At 41.5% G+C, this 21,998-nt stretch overlaps 2 protein-coding genes across 3 annotated transcripts; both read right to left on the bottom strand.

Moving 5' to 3' along the window:
• Positions 1 to 90: 90 nt before the first annotated feature.
• On the bottom strand, positions 91 to 12,546 carry nim1ka (NIM1 serine/threonine protein kinase a). Its single transcript, XM_054611152.1, is given in 8 exon segments — positions 91 to 1,589; positions 1,592 to 1,729; positions 2,320 to 2,466; positions 2,616 to 2,737; positions 4,244 to 4,356; positions 4,558 to 4,930; positions 5,284 to 5,831; positions 12,212 to 12,546. Coding segments are annotated over 6 exon segments (1,452 nt in total). The 5' UTR covers positions 4,869 to 4,930; positions 5,284 to 5,831; positions 12,212 to 12,546; the 3' UTR covers positions 91 to 968.
• A 975-nt stretch (positions 12,547 to 13,521) lies between these two features.
• On the bottom strand, positions 13,522 to 19,574 carry znf131 (zinc finger protein 131). Of its 2 annotated transcripts, none has more exons than XM_054611053.1 (9): positions 19,221 to 19,342; positions 17,823 to 17,970; positions 17,627 to 17,728; positions 17,219 to 17,363; positions 16,934 to 17,042; positions 16,616 to 16,807; positions 16,079 to 16,454; positions 15,824 to 15,954; positions 13,522 to 14,628 (listed from the first exon to the last, which is right to left on the bottom strand). In XM_054611053.1, the coding sequence occupies exons 2-9, from the start codon at positions 17,953 to 17,955 to the stop codon at positions 14,110 to 14,112; spliced, it is 1,707 nt and encodes a 568-aa protein (XP_054467028.1). In that variant the 5' UTR covers positions 17,956 to 17,970; positions 19,221 to 19,342; the 3' UTR covers positions 13,522 to 14,109. The 2 variants fall into 2 exon arrangements, with proteins under 2 accessions (XP_054467028.1, XP_054467027.1); XM_054611052.1 differs by lacking the exon at positions 19,221 to 19,342 and adding an exon at positions 19,454 to 19,574 and having other exon boundaries at positions 13,523 to 14,628.
• Positions 19,575 to 21,998: the final 2,424 nt, after the last annotated feature.

Raw genomic sequence — 21,998 nt, 5'->3', positions numbered from 1 at the left:
AAATACTAGTGATTGCAGGTCTAGTCTTGAAATGATTAAAACACAAAAGCAGCATAAATATCTCACAACAAAAGATGAATGCATTTACATTTTTCAATTTATTTCAATCAACACATGAACATGGCATCTGATAATTAAAAAATAATAATAATTACTGAAACTCATACCGAAAATGTCTGAGTTTATACTCAAAATAGATTTTGCCACATGAACAACTGTGGGGGTTGGTACGTTGGTATTTGTAGTTTAATGTCTTTTATCTGCTTTTTTTGAGGCCACAGCGAAAAATAGAGAGGTCATTCAGGTAAATCAGTGTAACAGCAGGTACGTCTCATAGAGATACATCACATAATGCAAGATGTGAGATCTCTATTCATTTCATAACCAGTCTAGCTGATTTCACAACATGATAGAAAACTAAGGCATCAAAGAAAAGTGTAATTGAACTCGAAGACACCATGTTTCATGTTCGGACTGCATGTTTCACCACTTTATCAACTCACCATAATGTTGTGGATTTCTAACTATTTTCCTTTAGATGTATTCTACAACGATTTCTCAAAGGACTTATTGGTGTTTTCTGAGCATAGAATGAACGATCCATAAATGTCTGGCCTGTGTGACCTAGATAAAAAAGTTGTGAATGCCATCTAAACATCATTATGTTTACTCAAATCAATCATATTTCATAACATTTCCAAATCTCATCAGTATTACATGTCCCTGTCCGAAAGGGAGCCAACAGGGATTTAGCTGCATCGACATTCTCACAGAGACTAATATTACTTACTAGAAGAAAGATACTAAAGTAAGAAATCCCAGATTTCAGAAGCTCAGGGGAATTTTTAACCATGATTTAAATTGAAACTGCTGGTCTAAATAGCACTTTAATATTTCTAATAAAGTCCATGCAATCTCACCCCAGACTATAAAGCTAATTCATTCCCAGAGCGAGGCAGAGCACTTTGTCACAGAATCATACAGAGTTTAGATGTGTGCCTCAAGCTACGGTACACTTTTAGCCGTTCCTTTTTACTCGTTGCCGTTGGTCTGACTACCTGTGTGACCACGGGCGTTCTCTCGACAGCCCGTTTCTTGTGAGCGCGGTGCAGCAGGATCCTATAGCACCCTGTGATGGAGCTCCTGCAGTCTTTCCCCTGGTTGTTGAGGATGTGTTCTGGGGTGATTCCCAGCGTCTCCAGTGCTGCTTTTACCTCCAGCTCTTCCCCCCCGAGTTCAGATGGATCGCTCTCTGCTAGGTAGGATGGGTCTAGTTTAAAGGCCTCCATGGCACGCGGGAAGTCCACAGGGAGCAGCCACTCGCAGCCCATCATCTGCTCCACCGTGCAGCGGTCAGATGGTATGGGTTGGAGGATTCCCCTGATCAGCCTCTGGCATGGCTCTGGCACCCACGAGGGCAGGATGTAGGCTCCCTCCAGGATGCATCGCTTCAGTTTGGCCACAGTGTCCGCCCTGAACGGCATGGTGCACGTCACCATGAAGAACAGCATCACCCCCAGAGCCCAGATGTCCACAAAGACGCCGACGTAATGCTCGTCCCGAAAGAGCTCGGGCGCCGCGTACGGCGGGGGGAGCCGCAGAACGTGTTGAGAGTCTCGCTACGACGACTCAGTGTGCTGAAGCCAAAGTCCCCCACCTTGACACAGGAGCTGCTGGTGTAGAAGACGTTTTCGGCCTTCAGGTCCCGGTGGATGATGTTGTTTTCATGCTGTGGGAGAACGAGGAGAAGCTGCGTTTAGTAAGGGACACACACTTTCACCTCAAGTAGGATGTGGACATTTGAAGCCTCCAGTGCAAACACACTGATAATGGACTCAGTGAAAAAGCAGACATCTTGTGTCAAGCACTTAAACTTTTTGACATTAACAATATCTGCATTTTCATAGATTCTGGATTTGTCAATGGGGGCGATGTTTCTTTAAGCATTCTTAAGGCGGTAAAAAAGTATTTTTTGTGGAAAAAACATATCGGCAACAAGTCATTAATACAAGGAGAGTAATTTCATGCGTCATAAATCACTTTGGGGGGATCTTTAAGGATTAGAGATGCAACATTAATAGACTGAATCCCCACCAGACAGAAATCAATGAGACATTGTTGCCGCTGAAATTCTACCGATCCATCAAAGCTGCTACATTGACATATCTATAAACATTATTTTCCTAATCTTTTACGATCATACTATCCCTCATATATAAATATTCTTAGGGGTAAACAGAATAGTTTGTTTAATCATCCTTGAGTTTTCCATAATTATACTTAAACATACCACATCAATATAGACCTGTATGGACTGACCATGTGTTTCACAGCAGAGAGGATCTGAGCGAAGACGATCTTGCAACTGGTGTCAGAAAGCTTCCCCTCTGTAGTGATCTTGGTGTAGAGCTCCCCTCCCCCTGCATACTCCATCACAAGGTGTAACCGTGTTAACGTCTCCACCACCTTCAAAAAAGTATGACCAGAATGTCAGAGTGCAGAGTTACTAAGAAGTATATCAGATGTTGTGCTGGATGTGGTGATCATTGAGGAAGCCCATTGGTATCAGATAACATCCACATATAAATCAACGTGAGAGTGTATACATGTCAAACCTCATAGAGGCGGATGATGTTGGGATGGTGCAGTTTCTCCATGCTAGAGATCTCTCTGGACAGCAGCTTCTGGGTCTTCTGATCCAGCTTGGTTTTGTCTAGGATCTTTATGGCCACTTTGTCTGGTGGTGCCAAGGGAGAAGAATTCAGTAAATGATCACTGAAAAAATGACTTATTTGGACAGAAGAGTCAGTAATAAAGATTTCAAAGGATGCAGGGAAATATATGATTTGGATATGGTAATTTAAAATATTAAAAAAATCAACGTTGATTTTTTAAAAATCTGCATACAAGTGCTCACATTATGTCTATGATTAAAATAATCCCACTTTTCTGAGAAATTGTGCATTTCGTATGATACATAATTATAGAGCGGCGATAGAAAACGTGAGCCTTGTTCCACCCATCAAACACAAAATTGTCCCAGAAATGGCCAGGCCTGATGCTCTCTAGATAATTTGATGGAGGAGTAGCTGCCCTCAAAAACCAATTGTCTTGATTATGTTCTTTCAGGGAGTAATTTCTCACTTTTAGCCCTAGCTTAAAAAAAGAAATGTGCTTTTGCAAATGAAGTGAAATTCCCTTTTTTTCTGAAATACTGAAGTGACTTCAGGTCTGAGCACATGTTGAGGGTCATGTCAGGGTTAAGATTTTATATATGACAGGAACACAGAGTGCTGAGTTAGCTACATTAAGAGGAAATATAGAGCACATTTGAGAGCAAACGCAATATTACAGCCAATAAAGATCTAAATACTTAACATGTATCAAATTCATACAACTGATATCTTTACTGTATTCTGTTAAATAATTCACAAAGTGAAGTTAAATAGGCCTCAGGTAACTGAATACAGAAAAGTTCTTAAGAGGCAAAATGGTGTTGAGATATCTAATTGTGCTTCAGTATGCATTATTCAGGCTGGTATTAGGCTCCCTTTCAGCGGTGACGTAGCTTTCAATAGGAGCATTCAAAATGCATCGCAGCTCATATTGGTTTAGGAGGACTAAGCAATTACACTTACACACACACACACACACACACACACACACACACACACACACACACACACACACACACACACACACACACACACACACACACACACACACACACACACACACACACACACACACACACACACACACACACACACACACACACTACCTACTCCTCCCTCCTTTTTAGCCTTTGATGAGGCATGCAGCAATTTCAGCCGTCGCTAAGGAAACTGGAGATCTCCAATCAATCCATCTGTTCAAGGGCAGCAGACAGTCTGTCTCTTCGTCGGCTGAATCAGCCCCCTGGCCAGGCACACATCACTTTGTAAGCGAATTGCTACATATGGACACACTTGCTAGTGTTGCAGCCCATTGATGGAAACAGCTCACCGGGCCAAATGATCACTTACATCTATTACAATCCAAAAGAGCGAATGGGAGGTCAGCTAAGACTCTTATCATTAAAAAACGGATGTGTTTAGACCTTTTAGTGATGGCCAATCAGTTTTCCCTCTATCGCTAGAGAATAGCCCTTTAGTGTGATTGCCACTCTTCAACAGATGTTTTCCTGTATTTGCGTGCAGGTTTTTCAGCAGTTGCATTCCCCTTATGTCTTTTACTTTCCTACCTTTGGTGAGGGCATGAATTCCGAGCTTGACATGGGAGAAATTTCCACAGCCGATCTCTCCCCGAATTTTGTAGAAGCCGATCCTTCTGCCCACTGTTAGCTCGCGGACTACCCTGTGACCGGAATACACATTAAGAGATGTAACACCGAATATTCTTTATGATATATACTACAGCACGCCACTGTTGAGGAACATTTTACCAGCTGGTTAGTCGAAAAGCAAATAGTACAAATTGTGATTCTAATATTAAAGTACGACTACCAAAGGACCTATAAAATAAAGGTGATTTCTGCTTCTTCTCTTGACCCTTTACCTGTCATCCTGGCACATATCCAGGTTCAGCCTTTCCAGTGGCGTGAGGCGGCGGATGGTGGCTCCCTCGTCATCTGTGTTGATGTCTGAGCTGTCCTGGCGGCTCCAGCGTGTGTACCTGTTGACACCGCTGACCACGGCCGTGCCTCCAACCGAACCTCCGACAGAGTCTCCATTCGACTCCACAGTCTCGGCCCCGGACACTGAGATGCTCCCAGCGGTGCTTGCTGCCCCTGGGCCCCTGGCGCCTGCTGTCCTGGCCCCGGCTTCGGCCCCTTCTGGGGTGCTCTCCGACGGGCAGACAGCAGTCATCCTGCAAGGGACTCCCAGGGGGCTCAGCGTGGACTTAGCTCATGGCTGGGGTTGGTGGAGGACTGGATTCCCAGTAAGAAAAAAATATGTTTTTGTAGCTCATTGCTCAATAATTGATGCTCCAACTATGCCAGTGCCTGTGAAACCGACCCTTTTAAACTAAAATACATTATAGCAGAAATAAAACCGCTTTAGCTGCTATTTAACTGCATGGCGAGGTATCATACATTCATTTTAGGCCCACTACAATATATGTTCTATTTTTCTTGTCTAAACATATCAGATTAACAATAAATGTTTTTTAAAAAGTTTAATAGCTAGCAGCAACACACAATTAACAAATGCTATACTATCATTGATCCAATGTAAAAGTTGATATGGAGCAAATTCAAATGGGACAAAAACCTTGACTTACCTTCAGATGTGTGAGCCATTTAGAAGGTTAATTCTTTCAGTGTCCCTGCCCAATCTCATAGCTGTTTAGACAACGGAGTCAATAAACCAATGCTATGAACGCGTGTTTTCCTGTATCTCAAAGTAATGGGACAGAGCCTCCAGTCCGAGGACCCGAGTGCATGCTGCATCCAGACTTTCTTAAATCTGCTGCAGCTGCGAATAGTCCGCTCAAAAATGTAATATCAGTTTGTCATCTGAAGCTTGATGGACTTACTGTTGTATTTCAAGAAAGTCCAGCAGCTGAAGCCTTAGTTTTTTTTCCTTTTGTGCAGTTGTCAAAGAGAGGGTGCTGAGGCTGGAGAGCAGACCAACCGTGGATTTGTGCTCACTGTTGTCTCTTGCCTGAAGAGGTCTGCAGAGCTTTAATGGGCTCTTTTGAGTCTCCGGGGTATAAATAGGCCACAGGTTGAGGGGGAGGGAAGAGGAGCTGGATGGGGGGCTGGAGGAGAGAGAGGTTGAACAGATGATAGTGTCAGGGTGCAGCCATGGTGCGTTTAGTGAGACAACCTGAAGAGAGATACAAAGAGAAATGTCATTTATGTTAAATTCAGTGCTCATACAGCTCTTCCTTTCCTTTTTTTAACTGTCTAATTAATGTGCTTTTAATCTTTTTTGGGGGGCCAAACGTGTGCAAAACTATGGTAAACATGTTTTTCCCCCTACTATGTTAAAGAGATTGCGTGCACATGTCAAAACAAGTGCAGCATCTGCTTGAGTGTCTGTGTATTGTAATCCGTACCTAATTTAGCGCTCGAGTCCCGCTCCAAGGGCAATGCAGGCTTACGTTGCCATGGGAGCCTATATAAACAAATCAGAGATCACTCTTATCTCTTTCTACTGCCAAGAATATACTCGCGACCTAACTTATCCCATTTCGAATGGAGATATGAGTGATGACTGTCAGTCCCATGTGTGTGGGAGGTACAGTAGGCATTAGTTTGTAATTAGGCAATAATTGTTTGTGCTCAGAAAACAACGCTCTAACAATGTCCCATGAGAGGAAAACCGAAAGGGTGACTCTGAGGAATAGGTGAAACCTCATTTTGCAGACATATATGTTTTCGATGACAACTCAAATCAGCCAAACAGAATAAACAAAATCATCATCCCCGGTAGTATTGTTAATCAGAATAATAGTATGCACAATTAATACTTCCAGCCATCTTAAGTCAATTGTGCAACATTCATCCGACACCTGAATTGAGAGGGTAACCTGTCACACATTCACACAATAACAAAGATGACAGTGCAGTTGTGAAGTTCTTGTTTGTATTTCTTCCCTTGAACAAAAAAAGCTTATGTTCTGAGGTGATCGAGTTAAATGTCAAAGTTAATACTAACCCGTTGGAAGTACAACTATGAATTTATACAAAAAATACTGATATTATATAATCTATAGTTATAATCTAGGGGGGGCAGAAATGGTAAACTGAGTGTAACATGGTGCTTTGCAAGGTTTTCTCTCATCCATCTCTACAGCAAGATGAATGAATCTATATTAAAGCCTCGCTAGGAAATCAAAGCGATTGTCTTTTGTGAGGCCTACGGTCTCCCAGCCTTCAAACACCTTCCTGCCATGGCTCCATGAATATCTAAGCATTGATCTCAGGCGGCCTAAAAGGACTTGCTAAGAGAGGAGAGGCTTCCACTTTACAGCACAAAGCAACAAGCCCTGAATGCCGCACCAGCCTTTCACATATGTAAATAAAAGACTAAAAGGACAACCGTGCATGAGAGAAACACATCAATAATGAGCAGAGCAATAAAGACTTTTGGGACATAATAATCATCTGGAAACAGTTTTTTTCTATCTTAAATGTTGTTGTTTTTATACTGAATAAGGATTGAATACAGCCTGTGCAATGTCACACAGGTTGTCAGACACCTGTTTGCTGTTTCATATCCGTCCTCTTTCTCCATCCCTAGTTGCTTCTCCAAGTCAACTTTTACTTGTATCCTCTTTGCTCAAACTGCACAACTAACAACTTTTCTGCTGCTCAAAGGTCAAACCAGTTATCTGCACAGCTGCTGGCTCAGACACCAACACAAGCACTGGCACGGAGCTCACTTATCTGTAACATCTCGTTCAAACAGACATAAAAAAAAACCGCATCTCTAATCTCCTCCTTACGCTTTTTAATAATGCCATAATGTTCATTTGCACCAGCTGTGGCTTGTTTCAGAGGGCAGGTTTAACAAACTCTGAGCCGCACCCTGAACTCTTTAGTTGATGAACCATTACATGTTTTCAGTTCCAGAACAGCTGATCAGAGTCACTTCAATCAGAGTTAAGCTTGTGCGTGGCGAATGAAAAATCAATCATCAGTGGAGCTCCGATACCACGATTCACCATGGCAACAGGTGAAAACAGGCAGAGGTTCCATTTGTATCCATTGTAGAGATATTAATGTTTGTATATGCACACTGTGCACATATTTCTTTTTTTTAAACAGAGCCTGAGTCAGAGCAGAGAAAAGGGTCAATAAGTTAATACAATAAAGTTTAATTCTGTGTTGTCCATTAATTCAACATTTACCAGATTTCAGTTCTTCAATGGGTAATAAAGTGGTGGAATCTGACCATGTTAAGCTGTAGTGTATTCTACATTTTAAATATATTGTTTTAATCTGACAGGATAAAACAAACACAGGGGCAAACAACTGAAGATGAAAAATATATTTGGAAGATCTAAAAATCCAATAGAGACATGTTCGAAAATAGCAATCTAATCCAGAACAGATGCGTTTGGGGATTTGCACTTGTAAAGGCATCAGGGTTAGTTCAGTAGCTTTACTTCAGCTACTTCAACAAATGTATTAAATTGAAAAACAGTCGCTGAAGAGCTGTTAAAACAAGTTCAGACTTTACGCAGCCCATTTAAAAAAGAAAAAAAAAACACTTTCAAACTGCATTTCCCCCTCTATCTACTAGCTAAACGCAACCCTTATCTACACCTGGTAACAAAGCCCACAGTCAAAACTCCTTAAACAGATGCACCGTCAACATCATGCACCTGCTGCGTCCTGCAGCACCAAACAAACTTTCACTGAACAACCATATTAACATTTAACAAAAGATTGTGCGTGATGCATGAGGGCAGATCGGTGGGTGTTGAAAAGGTGCAGGACGTAACATAAAAATAAACCAAAGCAACATAGCTAAACTGAACCACAACAGGTGTCTGGAGGGGTAGAACCAGAGAGAACAGGTATATAGACTGGGAACACTGGGCCCAGGTGTTGCCACTTGGCCCTAACGATCCCCTTCCACCTGGCATCTGGAAAACAGATAGTCAGAAAAATAGCGGAGGTCGTCATATTGTCTCTTTCTCATCCAAATAGAATACTTCTAATCTTCCTAAATAAATGACTAAAATCTCTTTAAGAGCGAGTGAGACCCACTCTGCCATATTGAGTATAGAAATTCTTAATTACTAACTGGATCTACTTAATTGATTAAGTGGATATCGTCTCCACAGAGGGACAATAGCTGAGTAATAGTTAGTTACCCAGATTGCTTTGTGTTTTGCTTCTACTGGATAACAGAGCTACCTGGTTGCTTGGAGATGGACACTGGCCGAGCATGTTTGTTTGTCTTTTTTTTTCCTCATGCTGAGGCTTAAGCACACACTGCCATGTCTACAGCTATACAGTGCTGCATTGAGCCTCTGAGTGCCCCTGTTAATTATGTGCATGAGCAGACTGATGGACTTATACACACACACACACACACACGCACACGCACACACGCACACGCAGATGGAGCGAGAGACAGCACACGTGGAAGAATTAAAAAAAACTCACAAATACAGGTCCTTGCTCATACCTTGTCTGATCAGTCTGTTAAAGCTGAAATTGACTGTTGAAGCACCTTGATTCATTTTAAATAATATTATATGTCAAGAAAAGCTGGCCAAGATTAACTGGCTGCAGCTTTATAAACAAGCTTAATTTGCTTTTTTTGTCTGTTCAAAAAATCATTTAAGAAATATTTTGGCTCCAGACCACGTAAGCAAACTTAATCGGTTTTGAAGTTACAAATATTTAAACGCTACAAGCAAGTCTACATTGAAAAAAAGAGGAATCCTTCGTCATGATGTTTGGCTGCAGTTTGCAGATACAAGCGGCCAAAATGACTTTTCTCAGTACGGTAGCTGGGCTTAGAGATTCCTTTGGAGGTTTTTACGGGAATTTCCAACTGTTAGGAAACCCCGGGGTAAACCCAAGACAGGGTGAAGAGATTACACTCGAATTTCCCCCATGGGGATCAATAAAGGAATATATAATATATAATTAATATTTTTAATTAATATATAATTATATATCTCCTCCGGCTACAGCGACCTTGGCTCCGGATAAGCAGCAGAAAATGGGTGAATGTATCCAGTCCTCCCAACTTTTCTGCTTCCAGCCCGAATAACAGACAGCAAGACCATTCAAAATACAAAGTAGTCCGTTAATACAATACATAAACATCCAGCCCTTCATCAGCAAAACACTATGAAGCACAGGTCCCTACTCCCCAGACAGTCAATCATTTGTCTGAGGATCCCTAAAGAGAAGGCGGAGGGTTTGCCTGGTGCACTTTGCTGCTCACAACACAGGCATCAGCAGCCTCTTCACACCCTCGGACGACAAAAAACACAAGAGCCCATCCACACCAGCTGTGGATCAAGAATTAGACATACATCACAAGCTATGAAACATCTATCTGTTATGTCTCTGAAAAAGAAACCCTACTTTACCTCCCGATTACTTAACCTCCCTTACCTCATTCCGCCATGTGCTTGTGTCACATTCTCTTCTTCACTGCCTCCATGCATTCAAGCACAAAAACAACGCACACACACACACACACACACACATCCTTTGCTCGAGCCCACTTGTGTGAGTGCGTACACACAAATGTGGGCGCGCACAGGCGGCGAGCTCTCTCCACACAAAGCTCCCCAGTGTGTTAATTGAGACGCACGGCTGACAAGAATAAAGAGCTCAACAGTGAAAGAGCCGCGACAATGAAGACTATACGGGCCCTAGGAACAGGGAGGCAGGCCTCTCTGGAATCTATGGGGCAAATATTTCCCATTTCCAAAAAAAAAGAAAAACAGACTGACCTCTAAATCGCTTCACCCTGAGAGACGAGTCCAAACCAAAGCTGCATGGGTCTCTATGGATGCACTCAAACTACCTAATACTGCTTTACCTGGCTTTGCAAATGGTCAGCTGAAATGAATGAAAACATGAGGACACTATGCAACTCCATTGTTTTTACATGTATATTTAGTTTTACATTTATCTTTTCATGTAGCATGACTTATCACTACTGTAGCTGTGGAAAAATAAGTACTGCACACACCGTTATTCCCTCATCGTGACAATACAGAACCTGAACTACAGCTCCCAGTACATCTTGCAGCTAGAGAGAGGGCTAGAGGTGTCTCTGAGGCCTTCACAAAGTTACCATGACAGTGTATGCAGGGAGCACCATAAACATAATGCAATAGGAACTTCCAATTCTGCATTTACTTATTCAAATCCAAATCTATTTCGGTCCATTCCTTCTTCCTGCTTTAAAGAGCCACATGAGTTTGCATTTTATTCACTGTCAGCGCTTCAAAGGTGTTTGCATCAAAGAAAGAACACATGAAGCGACAATGTTTCATGTGCTCTGACTGATTGGCCATCAAAAGAATTAAAACCAAGAACAAATTGCATTCAGGCGGAAGTAATCAGACCCCCCAAAAAGTGCTATTTTTGCTTCAAAGATATGGAAATACTGCGTATTCAGTTTCTAATCCAGGTTTACACTGATACATATGAGTGGAAAATATTACCTATGTTATGCAATACATTAAATATTACATGCCTTATTTGGAAGTAGGCCGAAAGACACATTGATCACAGTTAAGACATAATATATAACATTCTTTTAGCGATGTTTGAAAAGACATGTAATCTAGTTGTGGCATCCAAATCTATCTGCTGAGTCATACGAATCTCTCCTCCCTCTTTGCCACAAGCAAACAGAAGCTTTAACATGCAAATAAAGTGTATAAACGAAACAGTCCCAGCATCAGGCTGCCTCCTTTCCTTTTATTAAAACCGCAGGCAAGGGTTGTAATCATTTGACAAAGTTTTGTTTTATACATCTAATCTGTTTGTGTAAATCATTGCTGAGTTTGTGCTGATGAAATGAATGCCCTCCTCAATGACAAGCATGCTATCCCACCTGTCAAACTACCCCCCAATGAGGCACTGCGTTATGGTGGATGCTGCATTAAAGGCAGATACATCTCCATCAGAGTGCAACAGGTGTCTGAGCTAAGCATTCTCTGTCTGGTGCTATGCGCAACACACTGGTTTAAAACAGTAAAGGAGGATAACCAGTGGTTGATAGCTTAAATTGCGCGCGCCTTACGTGCGTGCGCGCGCGCGCAACTGCCAGGTGATGCATTATGATACTTTTTTCAGAAGTGATGTATTTAACGACAAAATGTGCTAAATATAAGTAAGATATAATTTAAAAAAAAAAAAAAAAAATGGACCACGAGATAATAAAATAAATATATAATAAAAAATATTGTGATAGAGCTCAATCACCTTGAGATATTTTTTTAAAGGTACCACTGAATCTCAAAATGTTTCCGTGATGTGTTCGGATTTAAATGCATTTTTAAAAAAAAAAATTTTGCCAAAACATTCCTACTTTCGAGTAAACAAACCCCGCAGTGCATTAAGTGATTTGTCTGTCGGTGTTCAATGACAGTCAACAGTTAACACCTCCTCGCAGCAGCAGGCCATTCTCCCCATACGAGCCGGCGCAGTTCTCTCCATAATCCTGTCAGCACGAAAAAACGTTACATTTTTTTTTTTTTGAATGATTCTTACTTGTGTGGATATCTTCATGAGCTCGTGGCAACCGGCTCTACCGACCTCGCTGTGACATCATGTTTGTCCGGCAGCCCGGTGACACTGAGCTCACCGGTTCTGCAGCGGCTGCTCCCCGGCTCAGCCCGATGTGAAGGGAAATCCGCTTGTCTGGCAGGTGGAGACGACCAATGGGCGGATCCACTCGGCAGTCCACCGAGGCATCTCTTATCCAATCAGAAGCGAGAGTTAAAGCTGGAGCCGCGGGATCACTTTGGTTCAGCACCACAGGAGCTGTCCGGAGCCGGAGGGGGCGTAACCTAAACCTGTGCGCGTCACGCACCGTGGTCACCTGCCACGCTACTAGCACAGCACAGAAAGAGGTTCAAGGTGGGGTCAGGGGACCAGCGGGAGGTCGTAACTAGTGATGTCCGTGGCACTATTCCTGTGTGTGTGTGTGTTGTGTGTGTGTGTGTGTGTGTGTGTGTGTGTGTGTGTGTGTGTGTGTGTGTGTGTGACCATTTGTTTCATAAAGAGATGGATGTAAATGCACCAAAACCTCATGAAATGAAATAAAACATATAAAAAGGTCCAGCTTTTTATGGGTCTTTCATCTCCATCTCCACGGTCTTCCTCTGTGGATGGAGTTTGCGTAATTAGAACTGCTGAAAACATGCCTGTTCAGAAGTAACCTCCTCTTTCAACTGATACAATTTGGATCATAATGTAAATATCTGATGGGAAGATTCTTGAAAATCACAAAGTTGAGGTTATATGATTATAAACATATTGACGCAAATGTTGCAGTTAGACTATTTATCCGGCAGGCAGGACTATAATTTGAAGAGAATTTCCGTTTGACTGCTTAAGTGTGCAATTACTCAGTGTGATACAGTCTGTTGTGCTTGCCATGGGCATTAGAGTATTTCAGATGTTTCTGAAATTTTAATACCCCTCGATTTTTCATCAAAAAGTACAGCTGATATAGTCTGCTGGATGAGTGGCAAAACATTTTCATCTCTTCAATTTACAGTTTAGGGTATTTTCCTTTTTACTGTTTTCCAAACTTGGGAAACTTGTATATTTTTTTTAAAACAAAAACATACTTTCCAAAATACATTAATGTACTTCTGACCAACTTCTTCAAAATGACATTGATTTTTGTTATCCACTGGGGGGCAGTGAAAACAAGCTGTAACAACAACATTGTATGTATAAGTGAAAAAAGGCCAAACGGTTGTCTGTTTATACCTCCAGCAGATATGGAGCAGATTTAAGGAAAGGAAAAGAAAAAAAAACTAAATCTGAAAGTAGTCTATAAAAAATCTCACAAACAGAGTTGATTTTCTAGATAATAAACCCAGTAGATGGATGCGAGACTAGCAGCCCATGCTGGAAACCAATTTTATTTCATATCATGGTTTTTCCTCCAAAAACACCAAATGTCAATATGAAAATAAGCTTAAACAAAACTGTAGCATTAGCACTGAGGAAATTCAGCACCATATGTGTGCGGCAACAAGAACATTGTATTCATTGTCAAATTGTCTTGGCAAGTGACCCAAACTAAAGGAACATAGTTAAATTGGAGGTAAAATAAGGACCCAAAAATTGATTGAAGCACCCAAGAGTCATTGAAAATTTGTGATATGATGGAAAACGGCTTTAAAATAAATACAGGATCAGTAGCGGGAAATGATACATCTCCATAGCGTCTCCGTAGCTCTGCCAATAACTCAGTTTGGAGCGTGAGAGAAACTGGAAGCGGAGTCATTTGATGTGATGGCAGACAGCAGGACATGTTGAGGTAACATGCTGTATCTCACATGCAGTGTTCTTTATGTAAAAAGAATTAAGCTACTAAGATAACGCAGCCATTCAGCACTGAAAGAGTTTCCTGCAGTCCTTTTTCCACATTCTCATACAGTCACTGCTTGCTCCGCCTCCTCGACGCTCACCACCTCGCCCTCCATCTCCACCTCCACCTGAGAGTTCACCACCTGCTGCCCGTCAACTTCCGTCGTGGTCACGTGCACCACCTGGATCTGCACCCCGGCCTGCTTTAATCTCTCCATGTCCTCCTCGCACATCTCCGCCACCCCTCCGTCCTCCACCACCACTGTTGTCGTCTCCTCCATCTCCATCACGTCCACGGGCTCCACCGTGACGTGCTCCACCTGGATGCCGTCGTCAAGCAGAACCGTTTCGGCTCCTTCTATGCTCTGCGTTGCCATGGCGAGGGCGGCGGCAGAGTCGTTGTTGACAATTTCCTCGGTGGACTTGTCCTCAATGGAATGAATGTGTTTGAGGTGGGCCTTTAGGTCTTTCGGGTGGGTGAACCACATGTCACACATGGTGCAGTGGTTGGGCTTGTCGCCCGTGTGGCTCACAAGATGGTCTTTGAACTGGTCCCAGCTGTTGAATACGCTGCTGCAGACCTGATGGGAGGAGAAAATAGTTGGGTCACATGGGAATTGAGGGGGTCTATTAAAACTTCAGAATACAGTGACAAAAGCCCATCACATGCCTGGAGGCCAAGTTAAGGTCATCACTTGTCTGATGTGTCAGACCAACAGTCCAAAATCAAAAACATTCTATTAACTAATGTAAGAGCAAAGATAAGCAACATATTCTTTCCAGAATTTGGATTCACCCATCAATTATTTGACATTCTTGCTTATTTTTTCTTTTTCAAAATTGTATAAAATGTTCCATAAGTGGCCCATTTATATTCAATCTATCAACTAATAGGATCCTTGCAGCTCTACACCATTCCTTTGTTTACTTGTAAACAAAAATGGAAAGCTGTGATGGAAACGTAACATTTTTAATACAAAAAAAATCATCCTTCACCTGCGAAGCATATCTGGCCTATAGTGTATCAGGTTGACTACCCGAAATAGGCAGATATTCAAAATGAAATGACTTACAATAGGAGGAAGCACATGACTGAGACATTGTTCATTTTTTTTAAGGTAATACACCACGACCAATGGATTGTCAGCAGGATTCAGCAGCCCTACCTGTAAATCACATTCAAAAATTTCTAACACTCAGACACCGTAATTGTCTCTAACATATCCCTTTCAGTGAATATGCCAATCTCGTTACACACACTAAAAACTCCATCCTCGCCTGCCCTTCTCTCCAAATGTGGTCTGCTAAAAGTGAGGTCGCTGTCAACAAATCATCTATAGTGTCACAAAATCCAAACTGCTTCTTTATTACTGAGTCATGGCTCACCCCTGATGACCTCTCCTTGAAGCCCCTCCTTTAGGGGACTCACTTTCATCAACGCTGGTCACATGCCCGAGGAGGCGGGGTTGCCACTACTGACAGGAATGCCCTCAAGTGCTTCATTCCCTTTTCATCTTTTGAATTTCTGACTTATTTTTTGACAGATAACACCCTGCCGGTTTTCTTCCAACTAATATACAGACTCATAAGCCCAATATTGGTTTTATAGGTCAGTTCTCTCATCTCCTCTCCATCATCTGCAATCAATTAATATATTATTCTAAATAAATTTACATAATGAGGAAAAATATTTAAAAACACGTGATAAAATCTTTTTTCTTCTGTAGACAATGCAGTGATAGGAGAGTGCTTGATGGTCTTCTGGACAAGCTGTACCTGGCATTCGTAGAGTTTCTTGCGTCCTTTCTTGGCTCCGGCCCCATTCTGACAGGCTGCCATATGGCACTTTAGTGTGCTGTTCCTTGCAAATCGCTCGTGGCAATCTGGACACTCGTAAGGTTTTTCCCCTACGGACAGACATAAAAAGCCAAGCATTTCAATACTAGATGAGGAGTACGAGTCAACAATACATAATTATGGCCGTACAAAAACTACACTGAACACAACCAGCGTTATTTTTTTCATTCTCACCAGTGTGCTTCCGCAAGTGCTCCTTAAAGTGGCCGAAGTGGTCAAAGTGCTTTTTACAGTATTCACAGACATGCACTCTTTTCTGGGGCTTCTGGTTCCGAGACAGCTCTTCTGCATCGAAATGAAATGTGCTGATGTGCTGCTTCAAGGCGCCCTCCCGCGTGTAGGCTCTCCCGCAGTGGTTGCACACGTGGGGTTTTTCCAGCGAGCCCAGGTGTGTTTTCAGGTGCTGTTTGAGGTGGTAGTATAGCTTGAAGCTGCGGTCGCACTTGTTGCAGCGGAACATGTTGTCCACTTGGGAAATCTGGACCTCGACGACCTCGACATTCTCCAGCACCTTGGAAGCGGTCACCGTTTCCTCCTGATACACCACCTCCTGCCAAGCGCAAAAACAAACAAAAAAAAACACAGGCAAGGCAGGGTTAAGCCTTTCACATCTAGAACTCTTACTGTATACACAAAGTTTAACTATTAATTAACCAAAAGAAGATAACGCTCCGCTTAAATGAAGCTCTGTGCTAAAACAACTTAGCATACCTCTTCTATTCCTCCCTTCTTAATGATCTGTAGCGTAGGTTCCCCTTGCTGATACTTGCTGGTTATGTCAGCGAGAAGAGCCAAAGCAGAGTCATCGGATGCCGCCTGAGCATTCTTTGCTGCATCGACCACCTCCTCCAGTCCGGTCTCCTCCACCTCAATGGCCCCTTCCCCTATCACCTCAATCTCCACCTGGAGAACATAGAAAAACCTTCAGTACTGGCTATTAAATGTGTGCATTTCTCAGCCGATCTTAATATCCACTGCTTTGCAAAATAACTATAGCTCTTTAAGTGTGACCACCATGAATGTACTGACCTGTTCCCCTTCCACTGAAGGTAGGGTTTCTGTTATCACATTAGATGTCTCCGCAATCTTCCTCTTTTTACCTTTGCTGTTTGCTGTCGGCGAGGGATTGTCATTTATCCTACAAGAGAAGACAAGCTGTTGTTAAAAAGGTAACAATATTCAAACACAAGAGTTCTGAGACAAATTCCTTTCTAGCTAATAAGAAAGTTCCCCACTGATGGAGATGACATCATTTATATTCTGATAGCAATCATCTGCAGCGGTAGGTGACGTGACAAGTGAATCAAGACTCACTTAACGTTGAGCGCTTTGATGGCTTCCTGCATCTGGAGGTATTCTGCAGCCTTCCAGACATCGTAGGCCTCCTCTTCTCCGACTACAACTAGTGTCGCCGTGTACGTGAACTCCATCAGCTGGCTAAAGGCTGTGTTACTCACTCCTGTCAGAGTATGACAGAGCAGCATTGGTGAGTGAAAGCTTTTCGACTTAACATAGTAAGGAACACAAAAAATATATCTGCAGCTGCAAATTCTCTGCTGGAGAAGTTTGGAGAATTACATTAATAACAAAATAGGCCTAGGATTTACCTCTTCAATAAATGCTCTCAAGATTCCAATTCACACTTGCAAATTTTCTTTAGATTTACTTCAACTGAAGAACTGTCCGACTACTTTATCAACATTCTAATTATGCACAGAATACCTTCTATCTCCACAAGTGGCTCCTGGGTGAAATCTTGGAAGAACTTATGGAAAAACTGACTGCAAGCTGCCAACACTGCTTTATGGGCTCTGAACTGGTGTCCTGCAAGAGAGACAGGACACGTGGACATAAGAAGCATTGTTTAGGAATTTCACTAAGACATCATGAAGATGACCTGTAATATATGACTTCTTACCATCCACAATCAAGGTAATGTCTGTGAACTGGTCCAGCTGTCGTTGTTCATTAAGTTTGTCCATCATGACTTTGTAATGCGCTGGGTACTCATCGCCTCGCTCCAGCTCCACCTCCACCTCAGCCGCCATCATTGACCGTATGCTTTTCTGTACAGAATGGAGGAAGATGGACATAAAAGACTTAATATTCTTAAAGAAAAGGAATACAGTTATCAGGCACACGCGCACGCACACACACACACACACACTTTGATTGACCTGGACTTCTGGGAACAGTTTTATCCCTTGTTTTGATGCATTGTTAGAGACAATTAAATAGTTTAGAGAATAGCATTCACAACTTACTCAAAACAGCAAAAAGATACCCGGCTTTCTTTTTCAACACACATGTGTACATCTGCAGTCATTTCGTGGTGATAAACATAACAGAATATAAAATAAACAAACTATTTTGGGCAGCCTTTTTATGACTCCATATCTTGAGTGCTATGTGCATAAGGCTAGAGAGTTCCATCTACATCACCCCTACAGCAATTCTCCCCCTGATCAGACTCACTTGGATAAAATAGTTGTGTGTGACTTGGCAGCAGTGATGTCAGTGCAGACCAAGTCTGTGACCTCAGTGACCTGACACAACATTTTTGTTTGTAACCTGTTTCCAACCAGTCAGTTTTGTGCCTCTGCATGTCATTACCCAAGGAGGGAGCCGACAAAGAATAAGCAGATGTTTCATGAATTGGAAAAACCTTGAGAATATTGTCAACAGTTGAAATATGCAGTCAATTTAAACCATTATGTGATAATTATGTCAAAAAATATAAAAGAGCTCAGTGAAGAGAACCAGATAGTATTAAAGTAGACGTAAAATAAATGCATTTTCTAAATCACTGCATCACTGAATGTTGAGTTTTATAGCACAGCTGGCAGCCCTGCATATAAACAACGAAAACAGACTCTCATTTTACTGTATTGGGTTGAAGGAAGGGAAATGATCTGCGATACGGAAACAAACAAACAAAAAAAAGGGGCTTTACAGGTCAACAACACAGGACAGACAGAGGCTATCGAGGTGAGGGCGCGTGATAACCACATCACTACTGTACCTGGTTAAACGTTACACGTTCTTAAAACTAATTTAAATATAAATTAAAATAAAAATGTAAAATAAAAAAACAGCCTGCAAAATTGCAATAAGGGACCCTGGCATGGCACACGAAAAGACCAGCTTATAGTCAACGAATGACACCACACATGTGTTCATTAAGCTAACGTGAACACCTTTGCTAGTTCATCTCGATGTTAGCTGAACTAGCACAACATACAATCCTGCCCCCGACAGAACAACACAAGAAGTCATTTCACATACCCAAGAGATATATACCCTAAGCCGAACTCACCAGGATTACATATACGAATGTAATCGTTTGGATAAAGGACCATGAAGGATATAAACATGCTACAACCCAAGAGTGTCGAAGGTAACGGGCCTCCTAGCACGCTCGCCATTTCGCGTTTGACAATCAACATTACGTCATCAAACCGCGCATTAAAATACACTTTTCCCAGCGAGATTTCCTCCTTATAACCGCCATGGGTCAAAATGCACGTCACAAACCATCGACACACATACCTCGAGTTTGGCTAAACTGCTTCAGAAAGTTGCTTTGCGATAATATTTCCCTCGACGGATGTAGCGCTGTTCTACTTTCGTTGCTCCAAAAAGGGCGGTCGTTCAGCCCTCGGGCCTCGGATTCCCAGAAACCCTTGCGAGGACAAGGACGCTGAGGAGCGTTGCCTAGTGACAGCGGTGAGTGACGGCTGTTTACATCTTCCTCTGATCGATGAAAAAGCAAACTTATGATTACCAGAAAGGATAAACGTGTATTCAGATTTAATTTACATCACATTATAATCTATTTATTTAACAGTAGTAAGACTGCCAACACAGACTCCCTATCAAAATAACCATATGTAATAAACAACAATCATACCATAGTATGAGCCAGGACTTTTTAATGCAGAAAGTTACACTAACATCAAGTAATGTATAATTCAGTGTAGGCCTACATTACAACACAGCTTATGTTTACCTATTACTTTTTACCTAAGTAAAGGGACAAAAACTGACTATTAAAGTACAAGATACAAGAAAAAGTCCTGCATTCAAATGCATATAAAGAACAGGCATCGTCTTATAGCAAACTATAGTACTTAAAGTAAGTTCTCATTCGGCAGCAGCATGCTACAAACCAGGTCAGATGTTATAACACTGCAGCTTTCGCAAGCCATCACTTATCATCACCATAAAATATGTCTCAGCATTCATCATTCATGTTTATACAAGGTTGGAGCCTGTAAAGATAAGATAAGGCATAACTACTCTGAACAAATGATACTGCAAAAAAGATAAATATATACAGAAAAAGTATATACTGTGGACACATAGATGATCAAAAAAAATATTCAGTAACAGTAAAACAAATTAAACGTGGAAAAACAGAGAAAGGGGAAAAGCATCTAACGAATAATGTTTCAATGAAATAATGAAACAGCATGTCAGCTATTACAATGTTCTAAATTATAAAGAAGTGGCAACACTGGAAATAATGGTGCTACACGTGTTACAACCTACAATTCACAGGAACCGAAGTGTCAAGTATCTCTGAGAAAGTTTTATGCTGACAAAGGTTTATACGATTATTATCTCTTTTACTGTTAGTTATTATAGTTTATTGTGGATTATTTTAATCAATTCAGATCTCTTGAAATGTCCTGATATGTATTCTTCTTTGCAGGTCAGTGTGCCTCTATGAAGCGCATATGTCACAGTGCCAGACAATGTTAATGAGTAACACAGTATCAGAGAAAGCTAGTCCTGGCAGGTCAAATGCCATTCTCTGCTGTGTCAGCTGATATTCCACCACAGCTGCCCCATCTTGCTGCACTGATCAGGTGGTGTTTTTAGACACTGATATTCATTTTTACTCTGAACACATGCTCTGCTGCACCACAGCCTCAATGTTTTTTTCATTCTGTTCTGTTTGTATGTGTCCATGTAGATTCAATTTTAAACTGCTGCACACCTCCCTTACATGCATGTAATGCACCACTTGTCTTATCTCAAATATTTAACTGCGAGAACCTTAAGTGAGAATAATAATACATTTTATTTATAGAGCGTTCATTAAAAGCTACACACTAAAAACGTAGAACACACAGCATTCGTCACACATTAAAAGCAGTTCTGAAAAGATTAATCTAGTAAAGATATATCTATGACACTGGAAAACTCAACCCAACGACATTGCAAAACACATCCTTAAAATCACCATGGAGAAAAACAAACACTTCTCTAACACAGTTACAACAACAAGCAGCAAGTATAGAACTTACTGCAGGGCTATTGGACTGGATTGGCTGATATTATGCAGACGTTACTTTTATTGTGTCCTTTGCTTGTACTGCTGACCATAGTTTCAGTTATATATACACACATGTTATTCTGTTTAACCAATGTCACTAAAATTTGCTGGCCTGGTTAATCTTAAACAGTTATCTCACAGCCCCAAACTGCTTGGCCTATATCTGCTCAGCAGAGAGACGATCTCACCTGCCTGGCCTGGTTGGACTTTGACGCTTTGTTACACAATAATTGCTCCCTCACCTAAATCAGGGAAAAAAGATTTTAAAATAATTAAAATGTGTCCCCAGAATAAGTAGTTTTCGTTTCTTCCACACCTCTAAATTTCTGTGATATGATGTTCATAATTTCATTGTACCCTTTTGCTTGGTGAGCTAAATTCCTCTGTTCTAATTATTTACTTACTTTGCTCACTTGATCTCCCATGTTCAGTACTATTGAAACCCTGTTAATATGTGACTACTTCAACTGTCTTTGTGTTTTAAACTGCAGGATACTTTATACTTTTATCATGTCACTTGTGGATATATTCTCGCTGTGTTTGTGTGGACCCTGCAAAAACATGCTGGAGTCCCACCCTTTGTCCTTTTTCACTTCCTCTCTCTGCGCTAAAAGTGAAAAACAGAATTGCACAACATTCTTCCATGTTCATGGGGACTCCTAATACACCTCTATCATAGACTTAACACAATGTAAAAGTATTCAATTTGATTTGCAAGGCAAAAGCATGCATTATCTCTGTGGCTGACATATC

Source organism: Anoplopoma fimbria, chromosome 13 (genome assembly GCF_027596085.1).
Source record: "Anoplopoma fimbria isolate UVic2021 breed Golden Eagle Sablefish chromosome 13, Afim_UVic_2022, whole genome shotgun sequence".
Lineage (NCBI taxonomy): Eukaryota > Metazoa > Chordata > Actinopteri > Perciformes > Anoplopomatidae > Anoplopoma > Anoplopoma fimbria.
Note: the sequence above shows the minus strand (reverse complement) of the source record. Positions and strands in the feature narration are given on the sequence as shown.

Excerpts from the sequence above, each read along its gene's own strand:
- znf131 (XM_054611052.1), bottom strand. The coding sequence starts at position 17,955 with ATGATGGCGGCTGAGGTGGAGGTGGAGCTGGAGCGAGGCGATGAGTAC. Across the intron at positions 15,955-16,078 it reads GCACTTGCGGAAGCACACTG|GGGAAAAACCTTACGAGTGT; the intron begins GTGAGAATGAAA and ends GTCTGTCCGTAG. Across the intron at positions 14,629-15,823 it reads AGAAACTCTACGAATGCCAG|GTCTGCAGCAGCGTATTCAA; the intron begins GTACAGCTTGTC and ends TCCTCCCATCAG.